Here is an 18,770-nt window from a genome sequence, read left to right as displayed (position 1 = left end):
ACTATTTCTTTTGGGCAGGAACTGCGTCACTTTGTGCAATTGCAAAGTTCAGGCAAACAAAAGAATATGGTATAATCAAATCTTTAAAAGATTAGAACCTTACACTATAGAAATGAATCATTTCTAAAACAAAGGCAGATGAGGAAGAGGGGGAGGTCATGAATAACTCCCTGATAAACCAGAACTTTTCCCACAAACAACAAGCTTGGACGTTGTGGAAATATATGTACTGAAAGCTTTATTTAATTTCTTACCATTGTGGAGAACACAGAAAATTAACTCGCCTTAAGAAAAACAAGCACAGCAAGCTGGCACTTATCAGTTCCATGCACTGTGAGGGTCTGATTATAACGGCCCTTTTCACTGGCGATATAAAAATGCTTTTGCAACTGCTGTGCAGAGCTGAAGAGTGACAGTCAGCACGACACATTCCAGCACATTTCCAAGAGAATCCCAGAACGTCATTACTAGAAAATTCTTACCTGACAAGATAGCAAACTGCCTGTGAAGCTGTTCTATTATATCCACTGCAACCAGCGGTCGTATCTCCTGCTGCATGATTTCATCTGTGTAAGGAAAGCAGAAATCTTCAATGAGTTAATAAAATCTTAATGGTAAGTTTTACATCCTCCAAGAACCCAGCAAAATGAAGATGACACTCAAATGAAAATAGTCTGGCTTGACTATTGGTGCAGATATGGTATGACTGTAATGGATAAGTTTACAATTCTTACAGTCTCACCTTCAGCCTACTTACTGTTCTATTGCCGTTTGATTTCAGAGCATTTCATAAACCAGCTCCAATAGACTTGCCAGAGTTCGTCACAGATTTGCTCAAGCTGATAGACTGCCCCTTACTAATTCATGTTCCATATTAAGCTACTGAATATGGGCCACCATGTAAAGCAGCTTTTCAGTCTTTCAAACAGTAAAGTCTATTTCAGATAGAGAGCCACATCCCACTCCGAACTCCCCGGTCCCTTCTTAAGGACTTCGTGTAACCAACCAACCCAGAACAGTTTCCTTTGCTGATGCTTTTTCCGCTACAAGCGAGTATACAGTAAAAGGAGGAAATAAGGGGCTGTGAAGCTTTCTTCACATGAAAACAAAGCCTGTTCTTTTTAAGTAAGCACTAACAAGTTAAAAATATCTTGACAAGCAGCTGGAGAGAAATAATGACAATATTTGCACATGTGTAGTTTCTGTGTGATCTATACAGTGTCCAGCAAGTATAATCTGCATTGAGCTACTTTGATGTCTCTCAGTAACAGGTACTTACTGGAACAAGTAACTCTTCTCCCTGCTCTTCAGCACAGTCTAGACAAGCAACATTTTTTACTCGGGAATATCTGCTATCTTAACTGGCAGGATCCAGGTTTATGTTGCAATAGTACCTGTTACAATTGGGCCTTCAGCCACTTTTCTGCTACAGATAACAGCCAGCCCTGGCTTTGTAGAGCTGCCTCCGTACTACGCTGTCTGAAACACCCAGGCAACAGGTGGAAGGAAGGAAGGAGGACGCAGATCGATCAGAGAGCAGACTAAAGGCAAATTGCTGCTGTGTTTAAGCAACAAGATCTTCACTGATGTGAAGGCATGCACTGACATACTTTGGGGCACCTGGTTTAAAATACACCGTCCAGAAAGAGACAGGGAGGTCAGAGAGGTTAGAAATTGCTTCTCCTGCATCCTAGTATATCGCCCAAAATACTGTCACTATCCTACTTTCAGACATCCATTCTGATCCTTTCCAGAACTAGGAATTTAGTTTAAAATTACATACAGTGTGGATCTTTGTGTCCATTCCCTAATTCTTCGGACTCATACAACTTTCAAACATTTCATTAATGTCGAGAAGTAACTGGGGAGGAAGTGTCATTGCCTTCTCCTAGGCAAAGGGTGAGACCACATGAAGAGAAGCGGTATGGATGTGGGGTGATAGAGTAAACAAGGAAGTAATTGCAAGCAATAGGAAAAAAAATCTCAAGGGAATGGATTCTACAAGTCATCTCTTGGAACTAAAGAGGGGAAAAGTCAGACTGAAATGAGTTATGTTTTTAATGTGGTATCCTCATTTCCATCCTGTTTATGCAGCATATTGTCAGCTCTTCCGGTTCTTACAGGTGGCTAAGAGCAACTGGAAGAGCAGAGTAATGAATCAGAGTTAATGGGCTTCATTTTAGTAATGTTCAGAGCTTCTCAAAGGAAAGTGCATTGAGCAGGAAGGGATAGATTTATTATCGATATGGTGGCAGCATAGATAGACCAGCCAACAGCCACAAAAACACACCATCTTCTGAGAAAACAAACAGGCAAAGCAAACAAAATAACCGTAACTCATTAATTTTTTTCTTCTTTTTTTTACTCTGCTGTTTCCCCCACAGGTCCTACTCTGGACATGTTTGGAGTTTAAGGAAAGGCAAAACAAAACCTTTAAATATACAAGATTATTTATTATGAAGCCAAGAATGCTACAAGCCAGATTTCTCCACTAGCTGCTTAAGAACAGCACGATGATGGATGTGTTTAGAGACAGCCGAGGAACCCCTAACAAAAAGGGCCTGTAATGCATGAATACAGTTCTCAAGAGGTACTGACAAGTGTCTCCAGATCTTTGGTCGCAGAGCTCTGTTACCCTTTGCACATTCTACTTGAAATGCTCCTGAATCACTGCAGTAGTAACGGAGCCATCTTTGTCAGAGCACAAGTTGGCAACAAGATGGAGGCAGACGAGAAGAGGGTTATTAAGACTAAATACCAAAAAAATATGAAGTAGGAAAAGAAAATGAAAACTAAATATTTTAATTTAAAATATTTAAAGTATGGACCCTCAGAACTCAGATACCCTGGAGCATCCGCTGAAGAAACCACTGTTGATTTCAGCATCTGGAAAATGCAAAGATATTGTGACAACCGTGAAGTCCAACAGGCAGGCGCACTCAGGTTTGGGTGGCCAAGTCTGAGCTTGTACCAAGCAGCTGCATAAATGGAGCAAAGGTTTCTACAGTGGCTGAGGCCATCAAAAGGAGGCTCAACAGAAGGGGAAAATGAACTAAAAAACATGCTGCCATCTCCAGCCTCTCTCAAACTTGCTTGTTCCTCCAGGGTAAGACAGCCTGCCAGCCCAACAGTTTGCTTTTGATGTTTGCCAATATGAAGCCAGCACTGATATCAAACAGTCGAGAAGAGCAGAATTCCCCCCTTCATATAGCTGCTTTAGTAGCTTGCTTTAAAAATAGTTCATTTCTGGTTTCTAAAGATCCTTTTTCTACCACAAGAAATTTGTGGTGTAAGGGTAAAATGAGGTAATAGAAACAAGAACTGCAGAGTGCCAGTCGGGTCTCTTCAAATCCCCTGACTGGGCAAGACTTTCTCCAGCAAGCCACGTGGGATTTCCTGTAAAACCCGCACTCTGTGCAAGACTTTCAGATGATGAGAAAGGTGTAAAATAGATTTGATGACTAGGAGTTAGCTCAGAGTTAGCAATGAAGTCTGAGTCCTTGGAAACACATGATTACCTGGGGCTGATAAAGATGGTTTTTAATCTTGGACTAAAGGAAAAACCTGGAAAAAATATATCTGAAAAGCAAACCAAAATGATCCTACAGGTCTGGTTTTGTTTTAAAGCCAAGACATTTTGCCTGGCATTAGTGAGCATTAAGCAGTTCATCTCTTCCACTAGCCTTTATCCCAGGAGGCCCTGTAGCCTTTCTGGCCCGCATACTGCAAGCCACATGCACTCAAGGATGTGGTGTTCAGCCTCTCAGGCAGAAGCAATGTGCCATTTTATTGTGATATATACCACAGCTGAGAAATTCTGCTTTACCAGCTCGCTATCAGCACACCAGCCTAACAGCTGCGGGTTCATGGACTGCTTCAGAAAAGCTTATTAGCCTGTTTTAATTCATTACACAGGGGCCCAAAAGTCAATGGGAAAGGTTAAGGAAGCCGACAAGTCACAGGAGTTTGACAGCAATTGTCTTGCTTCTTTGTACCTTGCTAATATCCGCAGAAGAAATTTAGCAACCCCTGATAGCTCCAGAGCAGTCCTGTCCTCTGCCAAAAACACACATAGCCATGAAGCTGCACATCATCTCAAGGCGTACACCAGCCAAGGGGCTGGAGCACAGTTCTCAAGGTTTTTGAGCATTTCCTAGCTTCTGTCTTGTTACTCCTGAGGTCTTCATTTTTATATTTTTATTATTTTTTAATTGACAAGACAGCCACACTTAGCTTCTCAAATTTAAAAAAAAAAAGAATAAAGTTGAATTGATCAAACAGTATTCTGTGGAACAATGCCAGCGCCCCACACAGGTCACCAAAGTTGAATCTTTACGCATACCATGCAGATCTTTATTACTTGAGTTAATTGAATTTGCCAGGACAATTAAAATGTGAATAAGGATGTGATACTAGAGGGGAAAAAAAATGAAACACGTCAGTTTATCTACTCTTGGTGCTCCTCTTAAACTGCTGTATATTCGGTTCCTAGCAGAGATTACTCAAATGTTTGCATGTGAGACCAGTTTTCATGCAGAAGCATTAGGCCTTGCACTGCTGTTTCCCAAGCTTTTCTACCAAAGGGGGCGAAAAAGAAAAGCAACTGCTGTAGTCACGTCTGACAGCTTCTCCTCCCTCCCTGATCTCAAGAGAGGGTAGCTACAATTGTGCTATCCTGTTTTGCAGAGGAAAGCCATTCAGTTATGCTCATAATTCTTCACCGTGCAGTGAAACATGCTTGGGTTTCCCCTGACACACGCTTTCTATTTTGTTTCTCATCACAGCTGTATTCATTCCTGCAGGCCCGGTGCACAGCACACAGACTGCTGCCTTCAGAGCTACACCAACAGCAGCCGATTAAAAGCTCCACTGAATATAATCTTGTCCCCTCCTCTCGGAGCAGAAACTAGTTTATATGCTAATGGCAACTAATGGTTTCCAGCAGTGTTGCTGAGATGACCTGCTGGAGTGAAAGATTGGATTGCGCCAAGCAGCTTGACACAGCAGCACCTACTGCTCCACGAAACACAACCCAAGGCAAGCAGCCATAGCAGGACACTGGGGTTTCTTTGTTTTTAGTGGCTGAATGCTGCAACTGCCTGGCCTTCTGTTGGAAAAGGAGGGGGGTTCTTCAATCCCCCGTCTGAAGTCACTAATCTTGGAATAATGGGTTACAAATTGCCAGAGCAAAGTTCATCTCTTCCTAATGACAGCCTAATTGTGCGATTCACATTTCTATCACACTGTGGGAGAAGGAGGGATGGAAGACAGCTGGGAGTGAATTAAAATCTCTGCAAAATTGGTGGAGTACATCAGCCTCCTTCTACTTTGTACAAGCTCAGTCAAGGCTGACCCTCACAGTATTAAATCAGAACTGTGGATTTGGGAAAAAATCAGATTGCTGTTACGATGGGAGAAGTGCCAGATAGAATTAAGCATAAGGCCACAGATTTCATTTGAAGAGCGTTAAAGGACATTGAATGTCAGGCATTCTCGTTCTTCTTTAAAATTACCAAAAAGGATCACAAATCCAAAGTCTGAAAGCTGTGAAGTACCTACAGTTAAACGCTCTCAAGTTCAGGCCACGAACAAAAAAAACAGTTAGCAAAATGTATATCAGAGCTAAGGTAGATTTCAAGAATTAAGCATAAAAAGGAAACAGTCAAATTTGCACATCATCAACAAAAAGGTTTAAGCAGGCTAAAGGGTTTTAAAAATACTCTATCCAACCAGAATTTTCAGTGCAAGCCTTTAAGTAAAGTGTTTCCCTTCCTGAAGGCCAAAAAGTACTTATAGGCTGTCACATCAGAGAAAGAAGCTTTTGCTTTGGGTTTCCTTTTTTTTTTTTTTTTTTTTTTTTGATTCTATTTATTTCCCTTCCTCACTATGTGTGCCCTCTGTTTACTCATTGATAGTTTGTTTATTCATCCAGCCTGAAGAGAGGAACAGCGAGATTGGTTCCTGGTGCAAGCTGGCCACACATGCTATGGATTGCTTGCTCTAGGAGGAACTAAAAATCCAGCTATCAACAGAAGGGAAATCCCATCCTTTCTCCTATCCTTCCACAGTACTACAGAAAGGTAGGCATCAAGGAGGTAAGGACACTGGAGAATTAAAATTCCCACGTATTTGCAGGTCAACATTGCCACAATGCAAAAGGCAATTTCTAGTTTATCCTCAGATGACAACAGCAGCAAACTGCAAGGACTTTAAGGACTTGCAGTGCTTTTCAAGTCACAAGGAGCCCAGCACGCTCCTTCTTTACATTGGAAATGCAATTGAACCATAGTTATTTTGGATCCAAACCTGAACTCCCCCCAGGATCAGAGGCTTTAGATCCAGGCTTCCTGGTTGTTGCCAGGTCAGCAGACCCCTCAGGCACACACTTAAGGCAAAGTTAAGTCCCTGTGCAGCTGCACTGAAACTAGAGGAAATGTACACAGACTTAGAGGTCTGTTTCGTTAAATGTTTAAACGTGTATTTATCTAAAATGACAGAGGAGAGGCAGGAAGTTCAGATACAGAATTAGAATCTGAGCCCAGGGAATCCCAAGGCTTGGAAGCAGTGAATTTGACGGTTCTCAATCACGAGAATTTATGGTTTAAAAATCACTTATTCACTTGAGTCAAGTTGGTGAGCAGGCTCAGGAACCCAGGCAGGACGGGTCCCTGCTGCTACCATATGCGGTGCTGTTGCTGCTAATGTGCACCCTCTGGGGTTTATTTCAGCTTTCTAAACCAACTTTAAAAAATGTTGGCATAAACTTCCCCGGGGGAAGAAACTGATTTTGCCACATTTTCCAATTAACCACTTCTTGAAAAACAATCCTTTGATGTTCGTGTTTGGCTGTTTGGAGTGTACAGAGAGTGACACACTTCAAGGATTTCTACAGTTACTTAGTACCAGAACACATCATGCTTTTATGCACACATCTATGAATGCTTGATTAATGATCACCAGAAAATTAAATTTTAAAAACTAATACAGAATTACTAAAGCATACACTCTCACTGTTTACTTTAGGTGACTTCATATCCCATCCTGTTCTGAAGACACTTGATACAACATTGCTGTAAATTCATGAGATGCTGGTGATTAATAAATCTCCCACATCATTGACTATCCATAATCAGCAAAGAACAAAAGAAACACCATTCCACATCATTTGCACAGCAAAATAATTGTTTTGAAATAGATGTTACCTGTTTTCACAGAGCACAAAGGATATCGTATAGAATTTATATTCTGCTCCCCAGAAAACAAACTTCCACGATTAAAAGACATTCAAGGCCAAGGTCTAACCTCAGTAACACCTTCACGGACTGAATCCAGATTTACAGCAGCACAACCCAGCACCTTGTCTACTCCCTCAGCTGTAAACACTTCTTGATAGTTTCTAAATTTTGCCAGACAAAAGTTAATTCATCATCTTCCCAAAAAATGCATGCTTCACAGCAACACTGGATTGCTGGAACACAAATTCCTGGTCAGAGAACAGAATTCAATAAAAGACGGTTTCACATTTCCACACTGTCCTGTGAAAATCCATCATGAATAACAAAAAACACATGTGGCAAACTGTGAAGTTAAATACATTCACTATACTACTTTGACACTAAGCTAATCGAGAGATAGCAGACTGGATAGCAGACTTCATTCCTTCCTCCCCAGAGTTTGCCAGCAGACAGTTTCACAGCTGAAACGTTAACCTAAAAAAATTCTAGTCACTGGCTCAACTCTGAACTACTGCATCCAGCAAAATCATTTCAGAGACTATCCACATAATTATTTTAATGATGGACCACTCGGCTCAGGAGCTGAAGGATTGTTTTCTTGCTCACTCCTGAAGAGAGGCCAGTTAGCTCAAAAATATTTCCCTGGTTACTGCCATCGGAGATAAACAGTGAGCCATAGCAGCCATCGCTCCTGCCAGCAGCGCTCTGAGCATGTATCTGAGTAATGGGACAAACAGTGCTCACAGCCAGGCTGTCTGGCTAAAGAGACCCAGCCACCCCTCCAGCAGCCTTCTGCAAGCTGTCACCACCATCGCAGTTCAGATGCCCATTAGAAAAAACAATAGAAATGCTTCTAAGAGCGATGTCTCCCCCGCAGCGGCACCCATACACACTCACGAGCACGTGCCCTCCCTCACGTCCCAGGCTGGCTTCTCCGGCGTCCTGCTGTGGCAATGAGTTCACAGAAGGCAGAGGGGAGGGATGGAGAGAGGCAGCCTCCTGGGGAAGCACTCCTGGATCTAAACAGCGGTGCACCAAAGAGCTGACGCTCTCCTGGAGGAGACTGCACAAATTGCTTAGTAACTGCTCCAACGCAAATCCCAGCACAGACCTCTGACACACCATACCCAGGCTTTAACCCTCCTCAAGGTACAGCTGCCTTCTTCCCTCCCAGATCTGAGCTCTCCACTCAGATCCTCAGACGCTCTGGAGGCACTCACAGCTTAGCACAGACAAATAAAGGTACATCCCTACAGACACAGAACAAATTCACTCGCCTAGACTAAGGCATGGAAAGTGCTCTCATTAAAATAACTTTAAATACTAGAGTATTCAGGGCCAAGGGAAACCAACAGTGTGGCTGCGAATAGCTGTCTCTGAGGACTATCCCAAAGGCACACCCACACACCAGAGTGTAGTACTGCTATTTAAAGACAAAGGAAAAGACTGCACAAAACCTATTGATTTAGTTGGAAACACAAGGCTAGCACTCAGGCAGGGGAGTAAGCGGTTCTAAACAACCAGATCAACAAATACTCCAGGACACAAGTTTGCAGTGCCTGAAGAAACACACGTTGGTGTGACAATGGTAACGTGGCAGCTGACCTGTCTGAAGCAGCACTGGCTCATTGCTTTAGCAACAGATTTATCAGAAATGTTGTCCCTGTGCCACCAGCCACCCAGCAGCTCAGTAACTTCAGATGCAGGTCACTTCACCCACTGTGCAGCAGCACAGTTGCCACCCAGGAAGCACAACACAGTAGTAACTTATTGTTTCTTCTATAAGCCGTGCTGTCAGCCCAGCTCAGAAGAGACAAGTGTCATTCATTTTGCTGGTATGGAAACTGAGGCACAGGGAGAGGGATCCAGGTCACTCTTGGTTTCCCTTACTTGCAAAACGAACAGCAGGCACATTCGTCTGTCCAGTCAGGCTACTAGCAGGGATCTCCACCTTGAGGATAACATACCCAGGGTTTCCATCATTCCCCTATCAGCCAACCAACACAAGTTATTGCAATGATCATGGCACAGCATGAGAAAACTACCTGGATTTTGTATGCAGTTACAGATAAATGCCAGATTAACACAGAGCATCACCATGCTAGGGTACCAGACACACACAAGAGCTTAAGACAGCTGCAGTGTTACAGCCAGGCTCGGCAGATAAAGCTACATGAGGAGAGCAGCAAGATGCATCGCTTGTTTTTACATTGCACTTCCCTTCCGCAGCCTCTCCCAAACCATGTGCTAAACAAACGGATTTACCAGCTGCAGCACATACCTAGTATTACTCCGCTGCCCACACTGATGCAAACATTCTCGTATAACTGCTTTACAAACAGGCTGCCTCCCATTCCAGCTGTGTTTTGCTCTCAGGAGGGGAGGCTGTGGGTGGGAGATTCAGCACAGCGAACGGACAAGAACCAAACTGCAGCCCCAGCCCCAGCTCCTCTCCAACGAGCGCCCCAAACCAGGCTGGGCCTGCACAGCCAAGGTCTGGTGTCAGGCACTGCCCTCTCCCGGGCAGCAGCCGTAAGCTGCCTGCAGAGGCTCCTCTCCAGGAGCAGAGGTAGGGGAAGCTGCTAAGGCTTGTGGAAGTGTCAAGTCTATGGAAGTGGTCGATAAGCGTGCCAGGTCATTAGGCTCAGAAAAGTGGTTTAGTCCTGGCTGGAAAGATGCTGCAGATGAAGTAACAGATCCAGCTGGGGAGCTAGAAGGAGAGTCAGAAGGCTAAATGCTACCTGGCAAGTGAGCATGAATTGATAACCTCATGAAGGACTCCGGAGAGATGGAGAGGAATGAACTCACCTGAAAAGGGGCAACAAGGAATTCCTCACTGAACCCACAGGCATGTGCAAAAGAAAATTTATGAGGAAACACTTTCAGTTTCTTTAATTCGAATTAAAAGTATTGGGTATCTTTCATCTGCATAACCAGTAAAGGTGCACATCTAAGATGTTTTTGCCATGCTCAGAAGGCTTAGCTCTGCCTATTTCAGCAGAACAACATCTTGTCCCACATGAATATTGTCCCACCAACACATGGAGTAGAGTACTACTTACTGATGTTTCTATTTTGTGTTACTGGTAAACATCTGCAATACCAAGAGAAGTTTATTTTAAATTCAAGGACCTCATCCTTTGTTTCATTACACTGTCTGAGCATCTGACCCCGCATGCTCATATGTTCACACCTGTAAGTATGGCACTCTGAAAGCATGACGAGGACTGGCTCATACCCTAGCGTCTCTAACTCAGATCCTCTTCCCAGATTTTTTCACTGTAGGACCAGAAGGGACCACTAGGTTCATTGTGTTTGACTTGTTGAACACACAAGAAGTTCACAGAAATTGGATTAAACCTGCATTTTAGAAAGCTCTTTAATCTTATGTTAAAGACTCTAGGCAACTGCAAATCCACTGCTTCCCCTGCACCTGGCCTAACACAAAGAAATTGGCTTGTGTTTCAAAGCTCTCACTTTAACTTCCAACCCATTGACTTCTCCATTTTTGGTTTAAAAAAATTACAGTTCCCACCACTACCATCTTTTCACTGGCAGATCTCCCTTCCTGAACCCAGCAGTGAAGTCAATATGCACAGGTTCAAAGGAAAATATGAGAGGTATCCTATTCCTTTAGCTCTTCCCATGTCACCTCTGCTCTACCCATTGCTAGCAGATGATGACCCTTAATTCACAGCATCTCATAATCAGACCTTCAGTCATACAGACCTTTGCTCCTTGAAGTATGCTGCTGTGGGGGCTCTCTATCAAGGTGGTGATGGGAGTTTAGACAAAGACTGAACTCTGCAATCCTCAGTTTAATAACTTAGACAAGAACAAGACCTGAATATGAATAAGGTGCAGCCTCTGCGCAGAACAGAATTGCTGAGACATCCTGGCTTAGAAAAAAAAAAAAAAAAAAAAAAAGTGGAAAAAAAAGGTGTTTGGTCATAGAATCATAGAATCATAGAATATCCTGAGTTGGAAGGGACCCTTAAGGATCATCAAGTCCAACTCTTGACACCGCACAGGTCTACCCAAAAGTTCAGACCATGTGACTAAGTGCACAGTCCAATCTCTTCTTAAATTCAGCCAGGCTCGGTGCAGTGACCACTTCCCTGGGGAGCCTGTTCCAGTGTGCAACCACCCTCTCTGTGAAGAACCCCCTCCTGACGTCCAGCCTAAATTTCCCCTGCCTCAGCTTAACCCCGTTCCCGCGGGTCCTGTCACTAGTGTTAATGGAGAAAAGGTCTCCTGCCTCTCGACACCCCCTTACGAGGAAGTTGTAGACTGTGATGAGGTCTCCCCTCAGTCTCCTCTTCTCCAGGCTGAACAGGCCCAGTGACCTCAGCCGTTCCTCGTACGTCTTCCCCTCCAGGCCTTTCACCATCTTCGTAGCCCTCCTCTGGACACTTTCCAACAGTTTCATGTCCTTTTTATACTGTGGTGCCCAGAACTGCACACAGTACTCGAGGTGAGGCCGCACCAGCGCAGAGTAGAGCGGGACAATCACCTCCCTTGACCTACTAGCGATGCCGTGCTTGATGCACCCCAGGACACGGTTGGCCCTCCTGGCTGCCAGGGCACACTGCTGGCTCATATTCAACTTGCTGTCTACCACGACCCCCAGATCCCTCTCTTCTAGGCTGCTCTCCAGCGTCTCATCGCCCAGTCTGTACATGCAGCCAGGGTTTCCCCGTCCCAGGTGCAGGACCCGGCACTTGCTCTTATTGAACTTCATGCGGTTGGTGATCGCCCAGCTCTCCAACCTGTCCAGATCCCTCTGTAAGGCCTTTACGCCCTCATTTGAGTCCACAACTCCTCCAAGTTTGGTGTCATCAGCAAACTTGCTCAAAATACCCTCTATTCCTACATCCAGATCGTTTATAAAAATATTGAAAAGTACCGGCCCTAAAATGGAGCCTTGAGGGACCCCACTGGTGACCACCCGCCAGCCTGACGCAGCCCCATTTACCATAACCCTTTGGGCCCTGCCCGTTAGCCAATTGCTCACCCATCGTATGATGTTTTTATTTAGCTGTATGGTGGACATTTTGTCCAGTAGGATCCTATGGGAAACCGTGTCAAAAGCCTTGCTGAAGTCCAAAAAAATCACATCAGCTGGTTTCCCTTGGTCCACCATACGGGTGATCTTATCATAAAAGGAAATCAGGTTAGTTAGGCAGGACCTACCCTTCACAAACCCATGCTGGCTGGGACCAATGACTGCTCTGTCCCCCAGGTGCGCCTCAATAAGTCCGAGAACCAACTTCTCCATGATTTTACCAGGCACTGACGTGAGACTGACAGGCCTGTAATTGCTAGGGTCTTCTTTCTGACCCTTCTTGAAAATTGGCACAACATTTGCCAGCTTCCAGTCTACCGGGACCTCTCCAAATTCCCAGGATCGTTGAAAAATAATTGAAAGAGTCAAAAGAAAATAATTGAAAGAGTCATTGAAATGGTCAATATTTCTCATCTGCTGCAGAAGCCTGGAGGATTTTTTGCCCTTGAGAAATGGAATGAGCCACCAGGATCAAAACTGTGGAACAAGACACCTGGCACAGTCCAAGTATTTATAGATAGGAAGCTAGGCTGATACAGCAAAGCTTTATTTATCATTCTTTTCTACTGGAGCACCAGTAGTTCGGTTAGATAATATCCCGGGAGGGAGGGAGACAACTCCACATCTGAGAAAGCTCATTGGGCAGGCTAATCGACAGAAAGATTCAGATAATAAAGCAGCAACGGAATTCATACCCAAGATGAACATATCACGGCAAAATAGGGTCCTTAAGTGGCACTTGAAGTGGCAGATCTGGATGAAGTTGGATAATGAGCTCCACTGGCAGAACCAGGATCCAAACCCTGCACAGACTGACCTCCCTGTGTATTCAGCACCATTTTTCCCTAAAGTCTCCTTCCCAGCCAACTTAGACTACAATTCAGGCAGTAGAAAAAAAAAGCAAACTAAGCTATCATCTTGTGGTAATAAGCCCTGCAAGTTAACAAAACATCACCAATTACAGCTATCTGTCTCTCCATGTTTAATGCTTTTCCATTTTACTGAGTTATTTCTTGTTCTGGTATCCTGGGAGGAACAGAAATATAAGTACCCAGAAGGCTTCTACTATAACTTGCCTTCTGAGAATTTGTTCTCTTGATCTTCTCTGTAGTACTTGTCTCTCAAAACTTTTAAAATGGAAATTAAGCTCTGCCTTCCCTATTTTCATTACCATTTTCCTGACTTTTTTTTTTTATTAGGTAAGCAGCATTCAGTGCTACTCACTAGCAGCAAAGCAAGATACATATCATGCTTTGAAGAAATGAAGAGACACAAGCATCTAAGATAAGAATATTTGTTATAAAAACCTCTGTGGAAGACAGTATTTTATTTATTTCCTTTGTATTGAGAACCAGATGAAAAAAAATATATATATCCCAGGTTCCCTAGGTAGCATTTTACATGAGAGGAAAATAGATATTGAATACAAATAAAACAAGAAAAATTCTGAGCAGTGTACAAGGAGACCCTGTGGCTGGATCTCAGTGGGTTTTGAAATATCTTCCACTGCAGATTTCTGTCTTCACATGATACAGTCACTTTCCCCAGTAACTAGGGTCTTTGTGAGGGGGCCAGCCACGGGGGAAAGGAAGGTGTTCCTCATTTATTTCACCACTGAAGGCAAAGATGCTTCAAGAAGTACAAGAAATCTCAGCCTGGCCTCTCTAAGATGGGATTTCCTTCTGTAGGAAGCACTAAAGAAGACATTTTCTGCCTTTAAATCCTTAGCTGCTCTAAACCCATTTCAAATACTTCAGTCTTCATGAACAGATAGACATGAAGGATTGCTTTTCATTTCCAGCAGTAATTTAGACACAGCAGCGGGACAGAGCAAGCACCCATGGTTGCTGGGCAGTCAGAACTGCAGCATTCCTGTGCCCTAGGGTAGAACAAAATCAGAAATACAACATTAGCAGAAGAGAGAGGTTCTCAAGTTACTGACAGAGGATCTTGTCTGGTTTTGCACCATCTGCAAAATCCCGAATAGCCTCAATGAACTACGTACTCCTTGGTGTCTGCAGATTCACTACCCTGTTTTATGCAGCCACCAGCCTTGAGCACAGTTAAAAAATATTCATTTAGTCAGTTAAAAACGTAGCCTGCAGCCTCAAGCTCCACAGCGTGCAGAAACAATGCTCATCCATCCATGTCAAGCCCATTAGCTATGAGGTCCCTTGTGAGATACTGGAGGGCTTGAACATTGACAGCAAGGCAGACTATTAAGGGTGTCTGGGGACAGAGGGGACTGTTTTGGCAGGAGGGATCCTAAAGCATAAAGGACATTAATCAGCAGCTGGGTGACATGGAAAGCCATGTTACTGCTGAAAAGCCATGAGACGCTGTCCAAGAGTGCTGCATTTCATGCCAAGAAGCTACGCTTCACTTTCAGTTTCAAGATGTCTAGCATGGAACTGAGAGCACTACAAGGAGGATCAGCTCTAGACTGCCGCGTTTCTTCCCTGGCTTTCTGGGGTCTGCTTGCCCTTGCTATTCAGGGACCACACCTGTGAACTGCTGCTCCCAGAGTCTCAGGGTCACGTACCGGTGCTCAAAATACTTGCAGATCAGATGCCAAAGGTGCCTTCAGTTCCTGTAGGCCAGCTCATAGAGCAAGAACCTTCCTCTGCCTGTTGTGAGGGAACCAGGGCTCCTTTCCCTCGTCCTCTTTGTCAAGCTGTGGAGCTCTCCGCAGTTATCACTTAGCCACGGGGAAACGGCCCTTCAGCTACCCCCTCACAGTGACCTCTTTTGGCAAGCATTCACTATTTTCTTCTCTATATGAGCAGGAGACTACAACCACACTTTCCCTCATCAAAACAAGTCCCATGGATTCAAAGGAAGCCTTGAACTCGTACGTAAGTAACCCAGATACTGGGTTAGCCCAGCACTGCTCGCTGCTGGCATTGCTGAGCAAATGTAGGTTATCTGCGGCTGCATTTACCACAGATATTTAACCCAGGGAACAGCATATAAGTAGACAGCTGAGTACCCGCAGGGATTTAGTTCTGGTTCCATCAGGATGAATGTGGTCTGAAATAAGACATAGCTACCGAAGCTGTAAGGGACCTGTCATCATTGACCTATTAGTAGTTAATAGATTAGACAGAAAGATAAAAAGATATTACTTCTTCAGCAAATACCAAAGCATCACTGTGCTCACGAGCATCATTCCAAAGAAAGAGTAAAGCATTTTTCTGATACTAGCTGTGAACAGAAAGGCTGTTCACTCCTTGTAAGACTCAAGCCTACAGAGCTGAGATATTCAGCCGTAACCTCACAGGAAAGGACTGTCACTGCAGGCCTGACTGCAACCGTGAGGCCTCTGTTTCTGCTGTAGTTACCTGTGTCTTCCATTTCCTCTCGCTGTGTTATTTAGTACAAGAGAGACAATTGCCACAGAATATTCCCGGGGCTCCACAGCTGCAGTCTATATGTGAAAAATGGTTTGTACCTCAGAGTGCCTGAAGTACTACTGACTAAACACCAGCCCTGAACAATACTCCATCTGGATCTTTGCATTGCAGAAAAGGTTCCCCAAGTTAGAGCCAAGTCAGAATATGCAAAGGAGATCCATGATCCTGTCACTATGTTCAAACACAGCCATCCTGAGAAAAAGGCACACGCACACCCCTAAAGCTTATCAACAAGCCTCTGCTAGTAGCAGGGGACTAGCAAGATGGGGCAGGCAGAGCCCAGGTTCTCTGGGACAGATTGTCTTTCCTTCCCTGGGTTTATGCAGCACCTACCACAAAAGGAAACTGGTCTCAACTTCACAGAATAGTCGCAGTTCACAGTAAGTGGTCGTTGACAGGATCCACTATTTACGGAAGGAGGTAATTCCTGGTGCTTCTAAGTTACAGATGCAAAATCTAAGGCCAAAACATGACAAAGATGAGTACTAGGCCAGAGTCAGTTCATGATACAGCAGAAGAAAGGGAACACAGGGGACGTTGTTAATGCAAAATCCTACACCACATTGCCAGTTCCTCGGTCCCCTTCCAACACGGTCACCACACGCAGAGTTGTCACTGATGTACTTTCGCAGCTCATGCAGCTGAAGGCACCTCATCCCTAACGGTAAGCTACCTTCTGCCCTTCAGATGTCCTCTTTGGTAGAATTTTAAACAGAAGCAGAAAAGATGTTTTCTGCCTTACAAAATGGGAATGTGCTTAGACTGCATTGATGTACTACCCATTCTCTACCAGAAAATAATTTTCCAAGGGATTTCTGCCTGTAATACTACGCCAGGTCATCTCTCAGCTTATTAGGCAGGAAGGGTGTTTCCCTGGGAACAGTAACCATGGCAAACCCAGTGTCTTCCCCTCTCTACCTACAGGAAGAAAAGGAACAGCAGATGCCTGAGCTCTGACTACAGTAGGCCCACAGAGCCATAAGCAACCTGGAAGGACCTGATCAAAGCTTCAGGAGGAACAGTGAGGAATTCTGCTATTTACTCAAGATACCAGACATTTCTGCCATGCTACCGAGTGAACTCTGAATGCTTCGTTACAAAGAATGCAACTGGAAACATCCGTGTTAGTGAAAGGTCAGCCAAATCCAACAAAGCATAGGTAGGCACTGAGCCCAAAAGTCAGCACAGATAAACGGCCAACAGAAGCAGAGGTAAACGGGCTGGCTTTGCAGTTTTCAAACCCTGGCATTGTGTGTTAGAGCCCTGTTAAAGAAAGCATTTGCAAACCCCGATTTGCTGCAAGCAGGAGTTGCCAGCAGATCACCTGCTTCTGGTCCACCTTCTTTTCCTGCAGAACAGTCTCGATTTCCCAGACTGAATGCAACTCCCACATACAAAGGTTTCCGAAGAGTAATCAAAGAAGAACCAAAATACTTCACAACTTCAACCTGTGACCATTTGCAAATACTTTTGCTAAAGAGCTAACTAAATCATAATAAAGAAATCAACTTGAAAGTACAACTAGACTGCATGCTTTTGGGGGATCTTTTTTATCACGTACAAGTGAACATTTTTTATACTTCTGGATTTCAGGTTTGCTAAGTATTTATCCAAGTTAATAGAGCAAATGAAACCAAAGGGTTCCTCTGGTTGATCTCTCTTTAATGACAACAAACAAAAACTGCTCTATGATTCAGCAGTCTTGATAGCTGGCAAAACAGTCAGCACCATAGGTTTCAGCTAACATCACTTCAGAGTTAATACGCAATTAGAACAAATTGCCAGGACACCAGCATCTCACACTAGCAACCCATTTGGAGTAGAATATTACCCTGTACTCAGCCTGAAACATGCAGAGCACAAAAAGCTTGACAGTCCAGATTTCTGTTATGGTCCAGGGAAACCATCACAGTGAAAAAGATACTGACCTTCTACATAGTGCCTTAGGAGCACAGTGTGACAGGGTCAGCTATGGCAGGAAACCCACTGCCCCATCTCCTTACATTCATTTCAAAAGGGTATTTTAGATGTGCAATGAATACTTGCTCCAGACATATACAGAAATCTCACTGACAGCCGAGTGAAATAAACATTTACTCAGAAAGAACCCAGCACCCCTTTTAACCTTGTCTGGGTTAAATCACTGCAAATATCCCAGACATGCACATTCAAGCCAAACGATACAGTCATGCCAGAGTTAATATCCAAATCCAGCCAGTTGCCTTTAAATTGTTTACCACTGGCTCCTCAGAGAAAGCATTAGAAAAACAAGCCCCTTTTGCAAATCTCTCAGGAATGCAGTGCAGATACCACTAGGAGAAGATGCTATTTCTTTTAAAGATGCTGCACATACCTTTCTTTGCCATACGCTCCAGTCTAATGCATCCTCCTATAAAATCATGGTAAGACTTCATTTCTCCTTCTGTTATCCGGACAGCAGTGAAAGGTGGGTTCCTGGGCACCTGTTGTCCACATCTCTGACACCGAGAAGCCATTGCCAGAGCGCAGGAGACTCGGCAGGAATCTGCTGTTTGCTGGAATCCAGCCTGGTTCTTCAGCCGTCAGTCCAGGCTGGTGACTTTATCCCACTTAGTTCATTCAAGGTCATCCCCACCAGCAGGATGTTCGCCATTGCAATTGGCTAAGACTTTTATAGGCTTACTGACTGTGGTTGTTTCTCCCTCCTTGCTTTCAATATCAGTTTACTTCATTCTCCCGTTCAGAATGAAACCTGTGAACCTCGGCACAGCCAATGCCCTGAATGGCTTCCTTATCATTAATTTAAAGCTATCCTACAAGCGACGATGAAGGTGGAAGATCCCAGCAGCACACTGCAATATCACCGGATGCTCCCCTTAAAGGGCATACCAAATACATCCACAAAGTTCTTAAGAAAACATTTTTCTTCATTACTTTCACTCCCTTTAAGGCTTATGATTCCTCATTATTGACACTTTTTTTTTCCTGCTTCAGCATTTCAGCTTGGACAGTGCAAGAAGACTGCTCTGCAGAGCTGCTCAACCAATTATTCATGCCTGGCAGTGGTGCTGGGAAGCT

At 44.1% G+C, this 18,770-nt stretch overlaps 1 protein-coding gene across 1 annotated transcript in view; it reads right to left on the bottom strand.

The window, feature by feature from the left end:
• Window positions 1–18,208, bottom strand: part of MCF2L2 (MCF.2 cell line derived transforming sequence-like 2) — a gene marked incomplete at both ends in the record, with an annotated part of 134,231 nt that extends 116,023 nt beyond the window's left edge. Inside the window, 2 exons of the mRNA XM_084292349.1 lie at window positions 483–566; window positions 18,067–18,208. Coding sequence (XP_084148475.1) covers window positions 483–566; window positions 18,067–18,208 — 226 coding nt within the window. The remainder of the gene's footprint in view (window positions 1–482; window positions 567–18,066) is intronic.
• Window positions 18,209–18,770: the final 562 nt, after the last annotated feature.

This window comes from Netta rufina, assembly GCF_964035555.1.
Source record: "Netta rufina genome assembly, chromosome: 9".
NCBI lineage: Eukaryota > Metazoa > Chordata > Aves > Anseriformes > Anatidae > Netta > Netta rufina.
Note: the sequence above shows the minus strand (reverse complement) of the source record. Positions and strands in the feature narration are given on the sequence as shown.